General features: G+C 43.1%; 1 protein-coding gene and 1 pseudogene across 1 annotated transcript; both read left to right on the top strand.

The window, feature by feature from the left end:
• The first annotated feature begins 2,824 nt into the window (after nt 1-2,824).
• On the top strand, nt 2,825-8,816 carry LOC134457487 (E3 ubiquitin-protein ligase UBR1-like). The gene is made up of 5 exons (XM_063209495.1): nt 2,825-2,857; nt 3,389-3,456; nt 4,486-4,564; nt 5,053-5,207; nt 8,726-8,816. Exons 1-5 carry the CDS (start codon nt 2,831-2,833, stop codon nt 8,814-8,816), a joined length of 420 nt encoding a protein of 139 aa, XP_063065565.1. The 5' UTR covers nt 2,825-2,830.
• A 3,628-nt stretch (nt 8,817-12,444) lies between these two features.
• LOC134457336 (guanylate-binding protein 1-like) lies at nt 12,445-19,510 on the top strand (annotated as a pseudogene).
• The last annotated feature ends 2,487 nt before the right edge of the window (nt 19,511-21,997 follow it).

The raw sequence follows: 21,997 nt of genomic DNA, 5'->3' as shown, positions 1-21,997 counted from the left end.
CATTCTGGCATTGGATTTTTATCCCTGATCAGTCTATGATTATATGATCTCCATAAGGAGCCTGGAATTGGATTTTAATTGAGGGGTCTGTGGCGCACTTGCGTGTGGGGCTCAGAATTTTCTGCTATGCTCCCGTGGACACATTACACACACGTGAAAAGAAAACACTTTGTATGTTTTTTTTATTAGTAGTAGTAGTTACAGTAGTATATTTTATTCGTCCCAGTATGTGCAATGTTTTGCAGTAGTACTTGTAGTACACATCACACCACAACACATGTAAAACACATTTAAAAAATAAAATGGGGAAATAGGATATGCAAAGTGTAAAAACTACTTAACAATAAACACAAGATATGGCTATCTGTGTTCCCTCCCAAGTGGAATTTTAGCTGTCATTTGGCTCTCTAGTATGCCTGTAAACAGTACAATTGATCTCAATAGCAGTCATTACTAGTTGTTTTGAGTCAGTTGGGTTGAAAGATCCTGAGGATGCTTGGCTTCTGGGAGCCATTTTCTCTGTCGACCACAGATGTCAGCATAGGCTGCATGCATGGATTGCGACTCATCCTTACTGCCATTACTGTGTGTAGTAATCATGAGTTGTAAACATCATGATGGCAAGAGACTGAGTTGTAAACACCGTGCTGAGCATGAAGACTGGCTCATTCTGAAATATATCCCTATAAGTGGTGTGAGTGAGTTTATGCAAAGAACTCAATGGGCTACCAAAAGTCTTTTGACAATATTGTAACACGTTTGTACATCCTCCTAGGGGATTAGTTTTGCCTGTTGAAGTGTGTAAAATGTTACCCTTATATCAAACCCATACAAATGGAGGAAGGGTTTACTTGAGGTAGGGTGCACTCTTAAAAAGGCTGGGTTATTTTTGCCACCCAAACATTTGGTAAGTTCAACCCTGCAATTAAGTTGTTTCAACCCATCTGCTGTGTTAATTTCATAACCCAACTTAACCCAACAAACAGGGTTAAAATGTGTAACCCAGTGTGTATTTTTCGATGATCTTTAACCCAACCTTTTTAAGAGTGTGGCATCTGTACATTGGTGCAGTAATCAGGAAAGCTGAAATGATCACAGAGGACCCCTCTCACCCCCTCCATCACTCCTTCCAACTGCTTCCATCAGGTTGACGCTTCAATGTTCCATTAGCACTCAAATATAAAATGTCCTTCATCCCCTCAGCTGTAGCCCTACTCAACAAAAGATGAAATATGACCAGCCTCAACATACATGTATTGTCTTGTCTTGTAATGTCCTGTTTTGTCAAGTATTGTCTAATGTCTGTGAGAAGGACTGGAGCCATGCAAAAGGTAAGTTTCTGTTTCATGTGTTACAGACAATAAAGCTTTATCTTATCTTATCTATATACATGTACGGTACATTGTGTCACTAGGTTTGTGATGATGCGGTCTGTTGGTACTTGGCATTCTCTGTTTGCTGTAATACCACTATTCGACAAGGGGTGGTGCTGTTCTTGTTTCTTCAGGAGTCATGTATAAAGACTGTTCTTTTCTGCCCTCTTGTGTTCTGATGTAGTTTCACAAATATATAATTTCCTCTGACGCCTGGAACTGCCTGCTATAACAATTTCGGTAACACCTGCATAAGTAACTTGTAAGGCATGTACTAAGCAAACGCTAAGGCCTACTAGGTCCTTACTAAGGTTAAATTGGTAATAAATCCCTTATTGTGCATGAACAAGACATTTGCGAATACATGCCTAACAAATGTTTGATTTTGCTTTGTACATGCCTTAGAAGTTACTTATACAGGCACATTGTATGTATTAGTGCTAATAGATGTATCCTTAAAATAAAGTGTTACCACACTTATGGTGGAGTTAGTGTCACCCCCCTCTGTGAGTTTATCTTTTTAATTACACTCACCTTGATTTTTGGAATCTTGAAATCTACTATTCTATTCTATACTAGGCATATCACTCTGATAATAGAGATATTTCTTACCCCAAGATGAATGGTACACGCACACGCACACGCACACGCGCACACGCACACGCACGCACACACACACACACACACACACACACACACACACACACACACACACACACACACACACACACACACACACACACACACACACACACACACACACACCGCGCGCGCACGCACACACACGCACACACACAGCATAGTCCACACAAATAAAATGGCTTAGATGTCAGCATTACTAATATTTGCTTTAAAATGCAGATGTGTTGCATGTGTCTCTTTAACCCATATTAGACCCTCTATTATAAACATTTTGATACCAAAATGGACCATGTGTTAAATTATATTTTATATTATATTCTTTTATATTTTTCGCAAACCTCAGAGTGCCTCTACTTTTCCCTTCCTTTTTTGGACCACGTGTTAATCTGTTACTTGAAACTCTGTATTGTCAAAGCAGTGTTGTTAATATGTAGTTAAGGGTTTTTTCAGCAAACAGTGAGTTGGATCATCTGCAGTCACATCTGCACCAAAGGGCTACAGAATATACAGCAGCTACTAACTCTGTCTGGTCCGTGTCTCATGCCGTACACAGGTCAGTAGCGTACAGTGTGCAGGCTCATACTGTGGCCAAACACAGCAAGTACTCTTTATCTTTACCTGCAGTGTTGACACATCAACGCACACCTGGACAGGTGTGTTTCACTTTCTCTTTACATTGCTATGAACAAAGTGCAACAGACGCCATCAGCTTAGCCTGACGAGCACGCCCATCTTCTACTCCTTACATCACCTACAAATGAAAAGAAGTAGAGAGGGTCGGACGTCTAGCCAGGCTACTGTCAGCTCTGCCTCGAATGAAAAACACCAATTCAACAGCAATGGTGAGTTTTATTTGTAATCCTGACATACATTTCCCTACTGTCTTCCATTTCTAAGGTAACAAAGTCAATTTACCCAATTGGAGTTCAGTCTAAAGCCAGTTTCATATACAGTACTTAATCTTAAACCATTGCCTGTATCTTTTGTGGTATCATTTTTTTTCTGATTGTGTGTGTGCATGCGTGCACATATTTTTTCTGAGAGAGTTTGGTGTGTGTGTGTGTGTGTGTGTGTGTGTGTGTGTGTGTGTGTGTGTGTGTGTGTGTGTGTGTGTGTGTGTGTGTGTGTGCGAGTGTGGGTGTGGGTGCGAGTGTGGGTGCGTGTGCGCCTGTGTGTGCCTGTGTGTGTGCGGGCGCGTGTCTGTGTGTATGTACATGTTTTCTGAGAGAGTTTGGTGTGTGTGTGTGTGTGTGCGTGCGCCTGTGTGTGCCTGTGTGTGTGCGGGCGCGTGTCTGTGTGTATGTACATGTTTTCTGAGAGAGTTTGGTGTGTGTGTGTGTGTGTGTGTGTGTGTGTGTGTGTTTGGGCTATAGAGTTGGCCGAGGCAGCCACCACGATGCAGAAATGTGTCCAAGGCAGGAGACACCATCTACTCATGCAGGTGAGCCGCACATCTCATACGACCACACTGTATCATTACGGGGCTCTGCCAGAAAGGTTTAGCCCTGTGACATTTCAGATTGACGCGCTCCTCTAGGTCTGGGAGAGTAGGCATTGGATTCGCTTTCAGAAGGCATGACTTCCATCTACCCTTTTCCGTCCTTGCCACCAACAAATTCCTTCAAAACCAGTTCTCAGTATATGGTAGTGTCTATAATACAGTTGTCGCATGACTCCCCAATGCACGTCTCCAAATTCCTGGCCAGAGAACTTCCCAATCTTGTCGGACCAGATGTGTGTGTGTGTATAGCGCACAGAGCCCCCCGGCAGAACTACACTGGTCTGGTGAGAGCCAGGCTACTGTAATTATAACATGACATTGTCATTGGGAGACAGCACCTCATAGCACACAGTGCTCACTGCTCACAATTGAATTGCATATATGCCTCACATCTACAGAGGGTCCGCCCCAATGGCACCCCAAGGGAGCAGTGCGGCGGGACAGTACCATGCTCAGGGTATATCAGTCATGGAGGAAGATGGAGGAGAGCACTGGGTAATTACTCCCTCCACCAACCTGGCAGGTCGGGAGTCAAAAGGGCAACGTTTGGGATACAAGTCTGACGTCCTAACCGCTAACCCATGATTGCCCAAATATACTGCACAATATACATACATACTAGGCATACTGTTATATCCTTGTAAGGGCCCTAATCAGTGCCAGACCCTTAGAATTAATCTAACTACTACCTACACCCCCCAACCTTCCACTACGGGCCACTGCTATCATCATGAGAACATAGAACATGCAGTACTGCATCACTTCAGTCAGCATTGTCAGCATTAGGGAATATGTGTTTTTTGACATTTCTGCAATATGTGTTTTATTTTTTTATTAAACACAATTACAATTATTCTCTCTCTCTCTCTCTCTCTCTCTCTCTCTCTCTCTCTCTCTCTCTCTCTCTCTCTCTCTCTCTCTCTCTCTCTCTCTCTCTCCTCTCGCCCTTTCTCTGTGGTTGTGTTAAAGGGACTGTGTTATGGACAACTGCTGTGTGATGTGCGAGGACTGTTTCCAGAACAGCGTTCACTGGACTCATACGATTAAGGTATCAGGGTATCCAAAAATTCCAAATGAGCTTTTGTATGCAGTGTGTACCATACCATGTACAGTATAGCAAATGATGAAATGTCTTATGACTGAGATGATGGAGCTCGGGTGCTATCCTCCTGTGAGTAGGGTTTGGCAGAGGAGACCCGCACTTTCGAATACAAATCTGAAGGCGATGATTAGCCTGATAAACCAGCCTAAATGTGAGACTGGATGCCAGCGGGTGGCGTTAGTTTACTAGGCTAGGCGATGATACTTGCACCTTTTTGTGAAACATTTCACAAAAAGGTGCTAGTATCATCGCCTTCAGATTTGTATTCGAAAGTACCAAAAATAGGACAGTCCAAAAATGGGACAGTATCACTTTAAGTTACCCTGTGTATCATTAGCTTTGTAGTGATTTAATGAGGTAGCATGACAAACTAGCTAGGCCTTGAGTGCAGTGCACTGCCTTGAAAACACTGACACACTGCCTGTGTGTCTCAGAAACGTGAGTCCAACGGCGGCACTGCCTGTAGCTGTGGGGAAGTGGAGGTGTGGAAACGCGCCCCCTACTGTTCCAAACACGCCCCTGCAGGCTCTGGTGCCGCAGCCAGGGAGACCCCCCCTACACAAGCAAATATCAGGAGCAGAGGCATCAGGTGAGTTGGCAGCATTGTGTGTGTGTGTGTGTGTGTGTGTGTGTGTGTGTGTGTGTGTGTGTGTGTGTGTGTGTGTGTGTGTGTGTGTGTGTGTGTGTGTGTGTGTGTGTGTGTGTGTGTTTGTGTGTGTGTGTGTGTGTGAAGCAGTGGCATGAAATGATGACTAAGACAGCCTGAGGATGGTACTGCCCCTGCACACTGCTCCCCTGGAATGTCTGTTGGGCTGTTACTGGACTTTCGGTTTCACCTTCAGAAACATTACAGGAAGGATGTTTTTTCCCAGAGCTGTTGTACCCCCTGCACAACGCCCTTTGGAATCCTTCCAGCAATGTTTCTGAAGGTGATACCGAAAGTTCAGTTATGGTTCATTAAGATAAAGTGTGACTCAGTCATCAGGTCCCCATGTATGAAGGGGTCTACACAGTCCAATTTATGTAGATATATGTCGGGGGCGTCCATTGGAGCTGATAGGGTGTACACTTTGCTATGCCCCTGCTGCTCATTTCTAAACCACAGATACCCATTGGATGTACGCATAGAATGGCATGCACGGTGAAATGTTGCATTACTATAGATGTGACTGAGGTGATCTGCGCTGGTTTGTCATTCGGGGCTCGAACCCGAGATCTACCAGTCCACACTCCAGTTTGGGCATGGGGGGTATGCTGTATGAGCCTTTGCGAGGGAGGTTTGCTAATGCTCTCCGCCGAACTCTGCAACTTGGCATCTGTTACATAGGGGAGAATGTTGTAGTCATAGGGAGCATGTGTAGCCATGGTGATGGGGAGAAGGGCATGGTCTGGAAAGGAAAGAAAACAAGGCCCCACAGAGAGATCCACATGCCTTTATAACAAGAGTGTCAAAAAACAAAGAAATCAACATGGCTTTGGCTGTGTTACAGTTTTTTTCTCCATTGCTTGCATGCAATTTCTGGTACTTGACACACAATTCTGAAAGTATCTCACCCCTTTACCAAACCCATGAATCAATGCCACTGAACTTTAAACACAATTCCTGAGGATGGTACCGTCCCCGCGCACTACTTCCCTGGAATGTCTGTTGGGCTGTTGGAATTCACTGGGCTAGGCTAATAACGTTGTTATCTGCAGTACTGTATGTCCAGGGGTGTGCTGTGTTATCATAATGACTCATAACTGGACTTCGGGTTTCACCTTCAGAAACATTACTGGAAGGATGGTCATTCCCAGGGGTGGTGTACAAGTGGGTAAAGTGTGACTGAGTCACCAGGTCCCCATAAATAGGGGGCCCCATGCACAGTCCAGTTTATGTAGCTATATGGCTGCAGGGGTCCATTGGAGCTTATTGTGCATAGGGCCCGACAATTTGCTGCTACGCCCCTGGTCAATCCTAAACCACCCAGTTGATGTACGCATAGAATGTCATGCACATGGTGGAGTGTTGCATCATTGTACGTAACTGAGGTGATCTGTGCTATTTCGCCACTCAGGTCTCAAACCCGCCACCCTCCAGTTCGGGCGAAGGTCCAGACCGATAGCTCAGCACTACCGATGCTGTATGAGGTCCATGCTTCAGCCACGGCTGTTTGGCTATATTATTTGAACAGCCGACAACACAACGTTGAGCATGAACCAAATAAAGAATTTGAAGGATCCACATGAAAGCTACGTAAGATTAGACTCAGAAGACTCAGACTCATTTTGTCTTTTTTGCCTGTCAAACAATAGTCAAAATACTTTTAGTAGCCTAATTATAAGAAAGAAAAAGAATAGAATAGAATAGAATAGAATAGAATAGAATAGAATAGAATAGAATAGAATAGAATAGAAAGCCTTTATTGTCATTATACAAAGTATACTGAGATTGTAGCTTCCCTACGAAGTGCACAGTCCTTTATAGATGAACATTGTCCAGTAAGCTTAAGTGTGAGTTCATTATTGTAACAGCTTTGGGGAAGAAGCTGTTCTTCATCCTATTGGTTCTGGCTGGCAATGCCTTGTAGCGCCTGCCAGAGGGCAACAGTGTAAAGAGATGAAAGCCAGGATGTGTGGGATCTTTAATGATACTCCTGGCTCTACTTACGCAGCGTGAGTTGTAGATGGTGGGTATGGGAGGCAGGGGGCAGCCTATGATTTTTTGCGCTGTTTTGGTCACCCTCTGCAGTCTCTTCCTGTCAGCCTCAGTGCAACTTGAGTGCCACACTGACACTGCGTAGGTCAGCAGGCTCTCTATGGTGGAACGGTAAAAGTTCTTAAAAGGTTCTTAAGTACTCTGAGGAAGTACAATCGCTGCTGGGCCTTTTTTACCAGAGCCGAGGTGTTAGTCGACCAGGAGAGATCAGCGGAGATGTGTACACCTAGGAATTTAAATGAGCTCACTTGCTCTACACGTTCACCATTGATGTACAGGGGGGCAGGAGCATCTTTGTTCTGCCGGAAGTCCAGGATGAGCTCCTTCGTCTTGGAGATGTTCAGGGCCAGGTTGTTGGATGCACACCACTCTCCAAGTTTCAGGACCTCATCCCTGTAGGCCTCCTTTCCCTCAGTTATCAGCCCCACCACTGTTGTGTCATCTGCAAATTTGACAAAAAGATCTGCACACTTAAATCCTCTTTGTGTTCTTTTTAATGATAGGCAAAGCTGGGCCTATCATTAAAAATAACACAAAGGGGATTTAAGTGTGCAGACATTTTTCTTTCAATTTTACACAGTTTTTGTTTATGTTTGGCACCTTTTAATCGAGAGTGTGGTGGCATTATTGAAGGAAAGCATGCTAAACTATGCCCAGAATAAATTAATCCGTAAGATGAAATGACGTACAAAAAAAGTCAAAATGACACGGAAAAGTCAAAACTTTTATACGCATTCTTATGATGTCATGCTGCCCCTAGATCTCAAAATCAATTTTACCTACCAGTTAATTTCTTATTTCAGTTTTGGCTGTAATGATTGCTCTATACTCTGCTGATCTCTGGTCAATAAACACCTCAGCTCTGGTAAAAAAAAGGCCCAGCAGCGATTGCACTTCCAGTACTAAAAAAATCTAGACTCAAGCTTGCTGGTGACCTTTTACCGTTCCGCCTGGCTGCTGACCTATATGCAGTGTCAGAGTGGCACTCAAGCTGCTCTGAGGCTGACAGGAAGAGACTGAAGAGGATGACCAAAACAGCACAAAAAATCAGAAGCTGTCCCCTGCCTCCTATAGCTACGATTTACAACTCCCGCTGCCTAAGTAGAGCCAGGAGTATCATTAAATACCCCTCACACCCTGGCTTCCATCTCCTCACACTGTTGCCCTCTGGCAGGTGCTACAAGTCATTACCAGCCAGAACCAATGGAATGAAGAACAGCTTCTTCCCCAAAGCTGTCACTACATTGAAAAAGGCTTGATGTAACTGAATTAAACATATGGGGTTAATTTACACAGTCAAAGTTGAAAACGGGTCGACGAGGACCCAAAGACGAGGGATATATGAGCTTTGTAGTCACCTTATAAATGATGATGATATCAAATAACTAATTGTATATCCGTCTGCACAGGTGCCTGGTCATCAGCAGCCTGAGCCGTCTGGTAGAGGAGGTAGGCTCCACTACAACACACCTTTCAGTGGGCTGGCTCCACTCACAGTAACATACATGATGTTTCAGATCTCAGCAACCTAACACTGACTACACCGATACAGAGCAGAGGTAAAATACTTGAAGTAGCCATGGTAGCCTAAGAGAAACACACAGTGTACTGGTGGGTATACTAAGAAGCTGGTTCAGTAGTACACCAAATTTATTTACAGTACATGTAACCTTGAGGTAGAGGTAAATAATTTAATAGATTAGTCTGGAGTCCTCATTTCCTTAACTAAATGATGCCTGCAGGTATGTCTATTAGCAGGTTTACCACTTCTTGTAGTTGTACTAAGCCTGGTATACCCCCCTGATCTCATTGTGTTATACACTAAGTGCTGCACTGTGACAAGGGGCTCAGATAGGAGTGGTGTATGTAACAATAGAGCTTGAAAGTGACGTCACTTCCCCCGATTTCATGGGACCTCAACAGCGATTTTAGCCGAAAATCGTAGCATGTAATCCAATGGCGGTGTTAAAATGATATTTCGATCCCCTCCGAGCTGTGCCACGAGCTCCATATATGAGTGATTCTACAATTTCCCTACGCTTTTAGCAAAAGCAAAATGTCAATTATCAGTATTTTTTTTCAACTAAATGACCTAGATGTTTACATAGTGTATATATTTAAGTTTCCAAACAAACAAATTGCCAAGCTTAATCTTAAATCATTTGATAAATACTCTAATGAAAGCGAACATTTGCTTAATTATTTTGTCAACAGTGTTATGGACAAATACTATGTCATTTCAAACATATATAAAAATACTACAGAGTTGAAACAATATATGTTTGAAAGTGCTTATGTCCCTTAGCAGTAATGTTGTCATTAATCTGTGCAACTGATATAGAAAATGTGATTGTTGAGCTTCATAAGTAGGATTTTATGAGTCACTTGCTACGTGTACATGATGTTTTTGAATCGGATTTAAGTAGATCGGATTAAGAGTTATTTTGCGACGTGTATACATGGCAATTTCACTTAAATGCGATTAAACGTCTGGGGAAAATAAAGCATTGCGATTGGACTGAGGACGCACGTGCTGAGTGAGCCAAATAAGGCGTGGGGGCGTGGTCGCCAAACCTCCGGGGAACTACTGGGACACAAGCTAATCTTCAGCCCGAAAATGAATTCCCTCAGTGGACTCAAGGCTGGTAAAATCCCCTTTGGGTCTGGTTCTTTCAAATGCTAGTTAGCACCCACCTATCTTAGAAAAACGAACTGGTGAAAGGGTGATGTGGAGTAACTTTGTTGTGCTTAATTACTTCGTGGGGCACTTTTACATCAATATATGGAAGCCACAACATTTATAGTCGCTTAGGGACTTTAAATTAAGCAAAACTTTCATGTGAAAATCAACAGGAAGTGCCGCCATCTTTTTCTCACTGACAAAGAGCACGGGCTATTGGCGCCATCGTGTGGTCAACGAGCATGCGTGGAACGACCGGATTTATTGTAATTCTGATTAAAAGGTTACATGACAGAGGAACGTGTTTAATCGGAATTAAAAGGGGAATAAACCACCCACTTTAATCGGACTTAAGTTTAAATCGGAATAAACTTAAATCCTGTTCGGTAAGTGTTTACATGATGTTTTTAAAGTGGAATTAAGTTTTAATGAGATTTAAAGCGAGTTAAATCGGATTTAAATGCCTCATGTAAACGTACCAAATGTGATACAGACTGACACATTTTTCATCATAAATCCCTGTAACGTCTGATTTGAATATAGTCACCCTCCTTACACAAGACTTCCTTCTCCAGAGATAATCTCTAGTGTATGTTCATAGGATTTTTCCAACACATAAGGGATCAATAGCACAAAAACACTTTCAAAACAGTCAACGGTGTAACTCAACTGTGTTACGGTCAACAGTGCAGGGGAACAAGTCGGCACTTTTTTAGGAGAAAAAAACAGAGCAGACAAACCCATCTCCCTAGAACACAAATTATTTTGTTTGTTTGTCTGTCAATATGGATATAAATTGGCAAAAACATACTCCTCCTCAACTGTCATCATTGTTGCCAGATTGGGCTGGTTCCCGCCCAATTGGGCTGCTTAGGATGGCCGTGTGCGGGTAAAAATGGCATCTATCAGAAAAACCTTCCCACTGCCATATAAATCAATAGAATTGGGCGGGTTTTTAGGGCGGATTTTGATTATTTTTGGGCTGGAAATCATCAGCCTCATCTGGCAACCCTGACTGTCATACTTAATTGTAACACCATTGACGGTAACACCGTTGACATTTCAGCCATTTTATGGTGTTGTGCTAACTGAGGACCTCAGAAGTTCCACCACAACACCTTAATCAATTCATGTATCTGTATGCTTTATCTGTGTTTTTCTACATGTGATTTCTAATTCAGATTCTTATGAATATGTTGATAACACTGTTGACAGGCAATTTTCCCGCTATGAGAACATGAAAAAGAATGGATTAAATTATGGAAGGATGGAGCTCAAAATGTACCAAAAAGTCTTCCCGTATCCTGCCAAAGAGGTTATGACATCACGTGATGTTATTCGTATGGCCTAAGACCAAACCATTACTGATTTATGGAGGAGGTTTCAGACCGTGACACGGTTAACACAGTTTTCGTGGACACACACAAAATGGCAAATTTCATGTATAATGGAAAGGACAGTGGTCTTTCTGACAGTTTTGTCATATTGTGATGATTAATGTGAATCAACATTTGCAATTGTCTCGGACAAAACAAGGTTCTTTACATGCTAATATGAAGACTGAATCTGACATTTTGAAAACAGGACGGCATGAAAACGCCCAAAACCAGTATTAAATATTCATTCTTGCTGAGGGAAATAATGCTATGTCTACACTTTCTGTATTATATGAAAGATAAATGTTTTCTAATGTCCAAAACATCATTGGATGCAGTTAATAGTTAATGGAATTGCCAAATAAAATCCACGGACTTAAAAGTGTAGGCGAATTAGAGAATCACTCATATGTTGTTTCTGATATTTTTGTTTAATTTTTCGTACGAACCCCCAAAGGTTTTAGCATCAAGCTGTGTTTCTTCACATTTTTCATGCAGACGGCCTCGGAACAAAACATTGATACTTCTGCATGAATAATCTTTATCTAGCCTCTTAAACAGCATATTTGTAGCCCAGCGCATATAATGACTGAGATCAGAAGATATTTACTCGCTACCATGTTGTTAGATGGTCAGCTTAGGTTCGTGAAATGAGTAACTAAGGGGCGGGACTTTCAAGCTCTATAAGATTCTCACGCATACGGCATAATGTACTGTACATGTAGAAGGCCCTAAGCAGGGGCGCCACCAGAAAATGTTGGGCCCTATGAAAAATGTGAATTTTGGGCCCCCTTAAGAGCCCCTGTCAGTGCTGTCAGTGCTTGGGCCCTTAGAATCTGTAAAATCCCCCCCTAGCAGCACCCATGGCCCTACGTATTTAAAAAAAAATGAACAAAGCTTATGCATGTTTAAAAAAAACTAGTCTGAAGTCTGAATATTTATTGGTATTGCTATTCCATAGCATTAGTTTCTGTTTTTGATATGTGACAGACATTCAGCTGTGTATATTATTGAATTAATGTGTTAATATGTGTGTTTTTGTGTGTGTTTGGGTCTGTGTGTGTGTGTGACTGCAGCCACTGTGAACATGAAGGAGCCGATGTGTCTGATTGACACGGGGCATGACGGGCGAATGACTGTCCAGCAGGGGGCACTGAAGATCCTTGAGCAGATCCAGCAGCCAGTGGTGGTGGTTGCTGTGGTGGGGCTCTATCGCACCGGGAAGTCCTACCTCATGAACCGGCTGGCCGAAAAACAAAGAGGTATGTATGGAATCAAGATGGATTACCATTGTTCCTTTACATGTGTATACTACCCAGTAAGTTTTGTAGAGTTAGAGACAAACACAAATTCACAGCGGGCCAATACTAACATCTGTGATTGAATTCGCTGTCCAAATAAAACGGCTTCGCTGGCCAAATAGGCAAACCTACAGTAGGGAGTCAAATGTAAAACTCTTTTACTTGCTCCTCCATCGAGCTGCCAAAAGATTCTATCACTTTTAAACACTAGCATACAGTATTATTATTATTGTTAGTACGAATGACAACAAAAATAAGCCATATTACACAGTAATAATTCCCTCCATCTTAGGCTTTGCTCTGGATAGCACCATCGAGTCCAAGACCAAAGGCATCTGGATGTGGTGTGTCCCTCATCCCTTTAAAGATGGTGGGTAGCCTAAACACACACACACACACACACACACACACACACACACACACACACACACACACACACACACACACACACACACACACACACACACACACACACACACACACACACACACACACAGTACATCTTGGTCCATTCAGAGAGATTGATATTTCTCCCTCCGACTAGGACACACCCTGGTGCTGCTGGACACAGAGGGACTGGGAGATGTGGAAAAGGTGAGTCATTATGGCACATGTATGACAGCGTGTCTCTTGACAGGGTGTGCATTTGTTCGTGCATTCATGAGTGCGTTTGTTTTTCTGCATGTACTATATCTTCATGTTGATATAATCTAGTGTATGTCTACGTATGTCGTCAAGGGCATCTAAAACTTATTCTACAGATTTTGCTTGTCAACTATGTTTCCAGGGTAATGACAAACATGACACGTGGATCTTCTGTCTGGCTGTTCTGCTCAGCAGCACTCTGGTCTATAACAGTTTGGGAACCATTGATAATGTCTCCTTGGAGAAACTACAGTATCCTTCCACACATACATCCTATCCTTGCACACACGCACACACACACACACACACACACACACACACACACACACACACACACACACACACACACACACGGTAAATTGACTGCATTTATATAGCGCCTTTTCATTCCTTCATGCATTCAAAGCACTTCATATTGTATGCCTCACATTCACCCATTCATACACCAGTGGCAGTGGCAGCCATGCAGGGTACCAGGAGCAATTTGGGGTTAAGTATCTTGCTTAAGGACACATTGATGGAATCAGGCAGAGCAGGGCTTGAACTTGCAACCATATGGTTGCCGAACAGGCTCCCCTACCAACTGAGCCACCACCGCCCTATGTACACAGACAGTTACTCACTAAAACACGCACGCACGCACGCAATTATCGCTTCCCTGGCCGTCAGATGTCTTCTCCTCAACAGCTCCCTCTACAGGTTTGTGACACAACTGACGGAGCACATCAGGGTGAAGTCCACAGACCACAGCAAGAACACTGAGCTCATGCGCATCTTCCCCTCCTTCGTGTGGACAGTCAGAGACTTCACCCTGGAGCTGGTGCTGAACGGCAAAACCATCACTGCTGATGAGTACTTGGAGAATTCCCTGAAGCGGAAAGAAGGTAAACACACACACACACACACACACACACACACACACACACACACACACACACACACACACACACACACACACACACACACACACAGAAACACACAACGTTTTTTCTTCACACGTCTATGGTCCTTACTGTGTCTTCATTTGAAACAGGCTCCACCCCTGAGGTGGTGAACCATAACAAGGTACGTCAAAGCCTGAAAGAGTTCTTTGCCGTGCGGCGCTGCTTTGTCATGGAGCGCCCGGCCAGCGGTGCGAAGATGAGACGCATGGAGGAGCTGACGGATGCTGACCTGGAGCACAGCTTCGTGCAGCAGGCTCAGGAGTTTTGCACCTACATCCACAAGCAGACCCAAGTCAAGACCATGAGAGAGGGCAGGGGGCTGACCGGTAGAAGTGAGTAACTTGGTCACTGCCATATACTGTACCTGTCTGCAGTCTGACTACCCAAACCAGTTTTAAGCATCACAGATGAGTTGAGGAAACCATTTCCTTCCATTATCCATTGATCCACCTCTGTTGTCCTCCAGTGCTGGGCTGCCTGGCAGAGACGTATGTGCAGGTGGGAAGGTGCCGTGTCTGGAGAGCGCTGTGGAGTCGCTGGCAAAGATCCAGAACGGCCGCGCGATGGACGAGGCTCTGAAGTTCTACCAGGAAAAGATGACCCAGAAAGTGCAGTTCCCCACAGAGACACAGGAGGCGCTGTCGATGGTCCACACCTCGGTAGAGAAACAGGCCATCAGCATCTTCATCAATGCATCCTTCAATGACCAGGACTGCCAGCATCAGAAACAGCTGAAGGTGCAGACAGTCGCCACTGTAATTGTAGAAAGAAATGTTTGCTTGTTTCCCAAAGAATTACATATTTAAGAGTGGAGGCATTTACTAGAGCCCTTTAGAGGCCTTCTCGAAAACTGATTGATGCCCTAAATTAAGCTTGGTTGTCTCTGGACACTAAAGTAGACCTTTTATCAATACTCTGTAACCCACAGGTTTATATGTGTTTATAGAATCATCCCATGGCATAATCCAACACAAACCCCGCCTGTGATCTTTGGAGACATATTACGAATACCTTGATGACATTGTAGTATTTGACGTCAGGAGGTGTGCAACGTTTAGCAGTGGCATCAGTTCAGTCCAAATTAGGACTTCAAGGACAACCCAACAGAATGATGGATTTACTGTAGGACTGAAGGATTTATATATATAAAAAAGAAAAGTATATAGAGCTATGTGTAACATCAAACAATAGATTATTGGAATAGGGTATGTCGTCTGTCAGGAAGGCTCTTCCTACTTGTCCAAGTTAGTATCATGTGTTTTCTGAAAACTTGGGATCCAGTTCAGTTCATAGTTCATGCAGCTCCATCGACTATTGCATAATAAAAGCTTAATAAATATTGGTGTGAAGTGGTGTGATCCTGTTGTCTCTTCCTCTCAGGATAGCATAGAGGAGCAGTATGGGGAGCTGTTTAAGAGGAACGTGAAGGAGTCTCGTAAGGTGTGCTGGAAAGTCATCATCCCTCAGGTGTTTGCCTCTCTGGAGAACGGACTGAGCAACGGCTCCTACATGAAGTCGGGGGGCTACAACGACTTCTGCTCTGAAAGGGACCACAGTGTTGTGCTGTACAGATCAAAGACAGGCAAGGGAGTCATGGTGAGTTGGAATGCCTTGTTTATGCGGCTCCATCTCGGGAAAAACATAGACACATACGTAGTTGTAGTGACAGAGACCACTTTTAATGATATACTGAATGTTGATTGAGTTGAAGAGGTTGTTGGAAAGGTTGTATAGTTGTTTTCCGTATGTGTTTTTGCATGTTGCCAGGGTGAGGAGGTCCTGACTGAGTATCTAGAACAGAAGCATGTGATGGGCAAGACTATCCGCAATGCTGACAGGAGCCTGACTGAGGCTGAGAGGAGGGCGGCAGGTGAGAGGAACTTCAAGCTCTGCTGTGTCATACTGTCCCCCTTCACCATGAGTGTATTTGTCTATCGAGATCAGATACACAGAACAAATTTCTGCAAAGACAAATCTATCTATAACCCCACCTTGTGGAGAAATGCTGTATCACAATGTTCATATTGACATATTGTCACTCCCACCTGTTTCTTCTCTTTTTTTTCTGTCCCTTTTTGACACATGTGATAAATCAGTTACACTTCTTATCACCAACGGTGTGTGTGTGTGTGAGAGAGAGAGAGAGAGAGAGAGAGAGAGAGAGAGAGAGAGAGAGAGAGAGAGAGAGAGAGAGAGAGAGAGAGAGAGGAGAGAGAGAGAGAGAGAGAGAGAGAGAGAGAGAGAGAGAGAGAGAGAGAGAGAGAGAGAGATTCTGACCTGGGCTGAATGTACTGTATGTACTGTAAGAGTGAGCTATCATGGTTAATATATGTATAATGATGTGTGTAATATCTTTTTTAAGCTGTATTTATCAAGAATCAAGACAATCAAGAGCTTTTACGAGTTTGACAACAAAATTGCGTTTAAGAATACAAGTATTCTCTGGTCACTGCCCATCTGGGCGCCGCTCATTTATGTATGTTGGACACATTAATTTCCTCTCAGGATTAATAAATGATACTCTACTATTTCTGATCCACTCCTTCTCTCTCGCCTCTCAACATTCCTCCCTCGTCCGCTTGTTTTCTCTTATTTCTCTCTGTCCTCTCCTCTCCTCTCCTCATCCTCTTCTCTCCCCACTCTTGTCTTCCTCCTCTCCTCTTCCTCACCTCTCATCCTCCTCTCCTCTCTTCCTCTTCCTCCCCCTAGAGGAGGCTGTGAGGCGAGAGGAGGCGGAGCAGCAGCAGCGTCTCTTGCGTGAGCGCACCCGTATGCAGGAGTGTGCTCTACAGGACCTGAAGGAGAGCAATGAGGAGCACGTCCGGCAGCTGGAGAGGAAGAGGGAGGTGGAGAGGAGGAGGAACCAGGAGGAGCTGCAGCGTCTCCTCGAAGCTAAACTCAAGGTACATGTATTCACATGTATTACGACTGACTTCATGTGAAAAAGTGCATATGCATGCACTGAATTTCATGTTAAATGAGATATACATATATTACGAGAATGCGTGTGAATACCGGAGAATGAAGTGAAAGAAAGCCCACCTGGGAAACTCCAACTCCATTGTCATTGTGACACAGCACGCAAGTGCACACATCAAAATTGCATTTATACCTCACGCTTGCAAGGGGGCCCCGAGGGAGCAGTGTGGACAGGCGGTACCATGCTCAGGGTACCTCAGTCATGGAGGAGGTTGGGAGAGAGCACTGGTTAATTACTCCTCCCCACCAATGTGGTGGGTCTCGAGTTGAACCAGCATCCTTTGGGCTACAAGTCTGATGCCCTAACTGCTTACCCATGATGGTCGGTCCTACCCATTTATGAATGTATTGATACACCTAAATGGGTCATTCCATGTCAATTCAACAGGAGCCTGCGCATCGTCATAGCATTCCCTCAAAGGGGATAAAAATGTTATTGCAGTTTTTGGATGTGCTCTGTTTAGGCCTTCAGAAGACATATTTGTACCCAATATGGGTTCTTGATTTTTTCCCCCTGGTAGAGATAAGTAGAAACACTCTCATAAAAAGCAATAAATAGAAAGGAAACCCTATCAGTGTTTGAACAGAAGACCACACAAGTCTGACAAGTAATTTTGGGTGTCATTTTCAGATCTCCAGATTGGGATTGTATCTACAAGGGGGGAAAATCATGAGGCTATGTTGGGCACAAATATGTCTTCTGAAGGCCTAAACAGAGCACAGCCAAAACCTCCAGTAGAATTTGTATCATCTTTGAAGGAATGCTATGACATTGCAGGATCATGCAGACCAAAACTGACAGTTTTGCAACAAACGAATCCGCTCTATGTACCAGCATGCCAAATTTGAGCTTCCTACATGGTTTAGTTCTTGAGCTATGGGCTTGTGAACTTTGACAAAAAAAAGAGTGTGAACAAAATGGGCACCCCCCTCCCCCAGTAAAATTGGCTGTAACACGGAGAGTATACATCTTACATTCAAATAAATTTACAGTGTTTCTCTGAAGTACCATGGGTGCACTTGGTAATATTTTCAGAATTTTTTGAAACTTAAGTGCGCGGGCTCCTGTTGATTTGACGTGGAATGACCCAAATGCATTGGGGTATGCTCACGTAGCTTTCCCTATTTTCATATATGCAAAGATTCATCATGAAAGTCTTGTTCATCCATGAAAGTCGTATTACCCCGTTTCTCAAAATCATCATTGATAACCAGTTAGCGAACTTGGTTGAATTGAATGTACTCTGTGCATGTGTGCATTTTAATGCAGGATCAAAAACAGAGTATGGAGCGTGGGTTCGAGAGACGCACTCAGGAGCTGCAGGAGGAGATCAGCAGGCTGAGGAGAGACCAGCGAGAGGCAGAGAAGCCTCCACCAAAGCCCTCCTTCTGGTCCAGAGTGGGCTCAGGAATCAAGAGCTTTTTTGGTTTCTAGAGGTGAGGGTGGAGTGGGGTGATCTGGGAAGTCCCGTACTCCTTCTGGTCCAAAGTGGACAATTTCTATTGTGGTATATTTGACTAATAGGGTTAATAATTGGGTAATAGGGGGCATGATTATGGCTTGGCATCTAGAGGGGAGAGTGAGTTGTGGCAGTGGATACTGATTTGGTGTAAACGTGAGAGTACGTTGAAGCAGAGAAGTGTAGCGCAGTTAGGCCGTGAAAAAAAATAATCGAATGAATTACTGATTTTAAAAAATAATAATTTAATTAATCTCATATAGATAGAAAAAATAAGCTCTGAAACACTCTATAAAGGCACATGTTTACAACAAAAAATATTTCAGTAAAAAGGTTTCGCCACAAACTTGCTTCATTTGCTCTGGACGTGACATTGACATGTTTGATTTAGCTAATCACATAACAGGTCTGCCTTGCTTGTCAACCTGGGACAGTCAGAGATATTAATATTCCAGTTGGTTCTCGCTGAACCATGTCATAGCTCATTACCATAATATTAGCTAATATTATATTAATCGCTGAAATTTACTCTGGTCGCTCATGTCACTTTGATTCTGGCAAATACTCTTTGGTCGTTTTATTCGTCTACCCTTCATAGAGAAATAATGACTTCCATCGCTCAGGTAGTGTAGGTCGCTGTTGGTGTACACTCAGAAAAAGCCTATCTACGCCATAGCTGTAAGTGCCAGTTTTGGCTCCATCACTGATGCCCACTTTTGAGTTAGGTCTTTGTTGTTTTGTTGTTCTATTCAATATCTTGATTTCTTTTTGGTACATCATTTGGTACGTCATTTTCTAGACCCTTTGTCTCTCTCTCTCTCTCTCTCTCTCTCTCTCTCTCTCTCTCTCTCTCTCTCTTTCTCTCTCTCTCTCTCTCTCTCTCTCTCTCTCTCTCTCTCTCTCACACACACACACACACACACACACACACACACACACACACACACACACACACACGGTTAACCCTTTTGTTACAAAAAATCATACAATGTTAGGAGTGATCTTATTTGAACCCAAATAGCATAAATCTTTTGGATTTTTCTTTGAACTGTCTCTACTGGGATACGTTGACCATTTGTGGGAAAGAAAAATGTCAATGGTTGACACTCAAATTATTTGGGTATTTGGGAAAAAACATTTTATTATGCTCCTTATAAAGTAATAAAATGTATCTTCTGGTGGACATTAGGGTTAAAGTCCTGATAGGGTAGCGTGTTGTATACACAAACACACACACACACACACACACACACACACGTATACACAAACACACACACACACACACACACACACACACACACACACACACACACACACACACACACACACACACACACACACACGAAAGATGCCCCAAAGGTGAAATTATTTGCTACATGGCCATCCATACAACATATTAATAAGACAGTGACATAAATTAGTATAACAGTGATACTTGTACAAAACATAAGAAATAAGAGAAAATAGATAACAGTCCATAGAAAACACAAAAAATCAGATCATTAAAATAATCAGCAGCTATTGTTAAAAAGTTTGATTGCTGCAGGAACAAAAGACCTAAATCTTTTTGTAAAGAATCAAGGTAAAAGGAGCCTTCCTCCATCCTACCTGGCCAAAACCATCACAGGAACGGCCCCAGCTTATCTGAAGGACCTACTAACGCCTTATGTTACTGGAAGAGAACTACGCTCATCCAGCACAAGCCGCCTGGCTCTGCCATCCAGTCGCTCTAGGTACTCCCAGTCAAGATTGTTCTCCGTTGTGGTACCCAAGTGGTGGAACGGTCTCCCAGAGGCAGCAAGACTAAGCACATCTCTTGCAGCCTTCAAGAAACAACTAAAGACCTTCCTCTTTCGAGAGCATCTACTAGACTAATACTTGAGCTGGCCTAGGCCCAGGGCAGACTCCTGACATGATGTTTAGTTTAGTTTGTGTGTGTGTGTACTTGTTATTTACTCTATATATAAAAATTAACCCCTCTTTGCAACTGCACGTGTTGTTCTGTATATCTCCTGTGCACTTTGTATTTGCTTGTGATGTTGGCTTGATTATGTCCTCTTTTGAAAGTCGCTTTGGTTATTAACCGTCTGCCAAATGCAATGTAATGTAATGTAATGTAACAGCCAGCCTACCACTTTCTAGGAAACTTTTTCTTCTAGGAAAAATCTCCGGACCTGTTAACAAGTAGCAATAAACCAATATGTTTATCCTGGCTTATCAGGGAGATAGCCAGGTGATGCAATAAAATAGGCAGCCACTAACAATGGGGGTTGCCAAGACATATGACCAAATGGGACGGCAACACCTTTTGCTCTTACTGCTGCAAATCAAATTCTGGCGCCTGTCAGATAGCAGCCTGGGTCTGCCAATTCTAGTCGTGTAATCAAGGAAACTACAGATCTTAAAAGTAATTTTTTCTCATATGTCTACGTACGGCTCAATTATCTGTACTCATGATAATAATTATTATTTTTTAAAAATGATTATTGCAATTATTTATCACTTTTCAATTTCTGTAAATGATTATTGTCTGTATTGTGAATTGTTGTGAAACAAGATCAAGACAGCCATGATGCCATGGGACAAGTCTGGGCCACTGAATATTTGTCAGTATGAATTTTCAAATATATATATTTTTAAAAGCCTCAAAGGAAAAAGATGCATAGTGTCCCTTTAACTTAGATAGATAGAGAGGAGAGAGAGAGAGAGAGAGAGAGAGAGAGAGAGAGAGAGAGAGAGAGAGAGAGAGAGAGAGAGAGAGAGAGACAGAGACAGAGACAGAGAGACAGACAGACAAACTGCATGCATTCAACTTCTTTCCTCAAAGGACATAGTGGGTCACGGTGGACATAGTCAGCTGTTGTTTTGTTGACCGAGTTGTCTCCATCAGGGTGACACACCATGATACTCGTGGAGAGAGCAAAGTCCACATCACAACAGACATGATGGGTAAAGATTACGGGTAAATGCCTACTTGGCATTACATCTTAATGCATAGGCTACATATCATGAACAGGGGTAGGCAATTATTTTGGCCTAAGGTTTAGAATATTGACCTAAGGGCCAAATGTCACAGGAACATCAGGAGCATGTCTAGGGAACCAAATACCGGTATGTAACCAAGGTTATGGGAACCATATGGGAACAGTGAGGGAACAAACATGACAGGCAAAAGAATAAATGGGTGTTGAGAAAACGGTGAAGGAACCAAATTAAATGTAACTTTCCTGCAAACCAAATGAGAACTGAAACAGAACCAAAGATGTAACATACCCAGAAGTTGACGAACTGGAACC

Source organism: Engraulis encrasicolus, chromosome 10 (genome assembly GCF_034702125.1).
Source record: "Engraulis encrasicolus isolate BLACKSEA-1 chromosome 10, IST_EnEncr_1.0, whole genome shotgun sequence".
NCBI classification, from domain to species: Eukaryota; Metazoa; Chordata; class Actinopteri; order Clupeiformes; family Engraulidae; genus Engraulis; species Engraulis encrasicolus.
Note: the sequence above shows the minus strand (reverse complement) of the source record. Positions and strands in the feature narration are given on the sequence as shown.

Bases quoted from the DNA above. Each gene is read 5' to 3' on its own strand.
- LOC134457487 (XM_063209495.1), top strand. From the start codon at position 2,831: ATGAAAAACACCAATTCAACAGCAATG. The intron at 4,565-5,052 runs GTATCAGGGTAT...TGTGTGTCTCAG, and splicing joins ACTGGACTCATACGATTAAG to AAACGTGAGTCCAACGGCGG. The intron at 5,208-8,725 runs GTGAGTTGGCAG...CCGTCTGCACAG, and splicing joins ATCAGGAGCAGAGGCATCAG to GTGCCTGGTCATCAGCAGCC.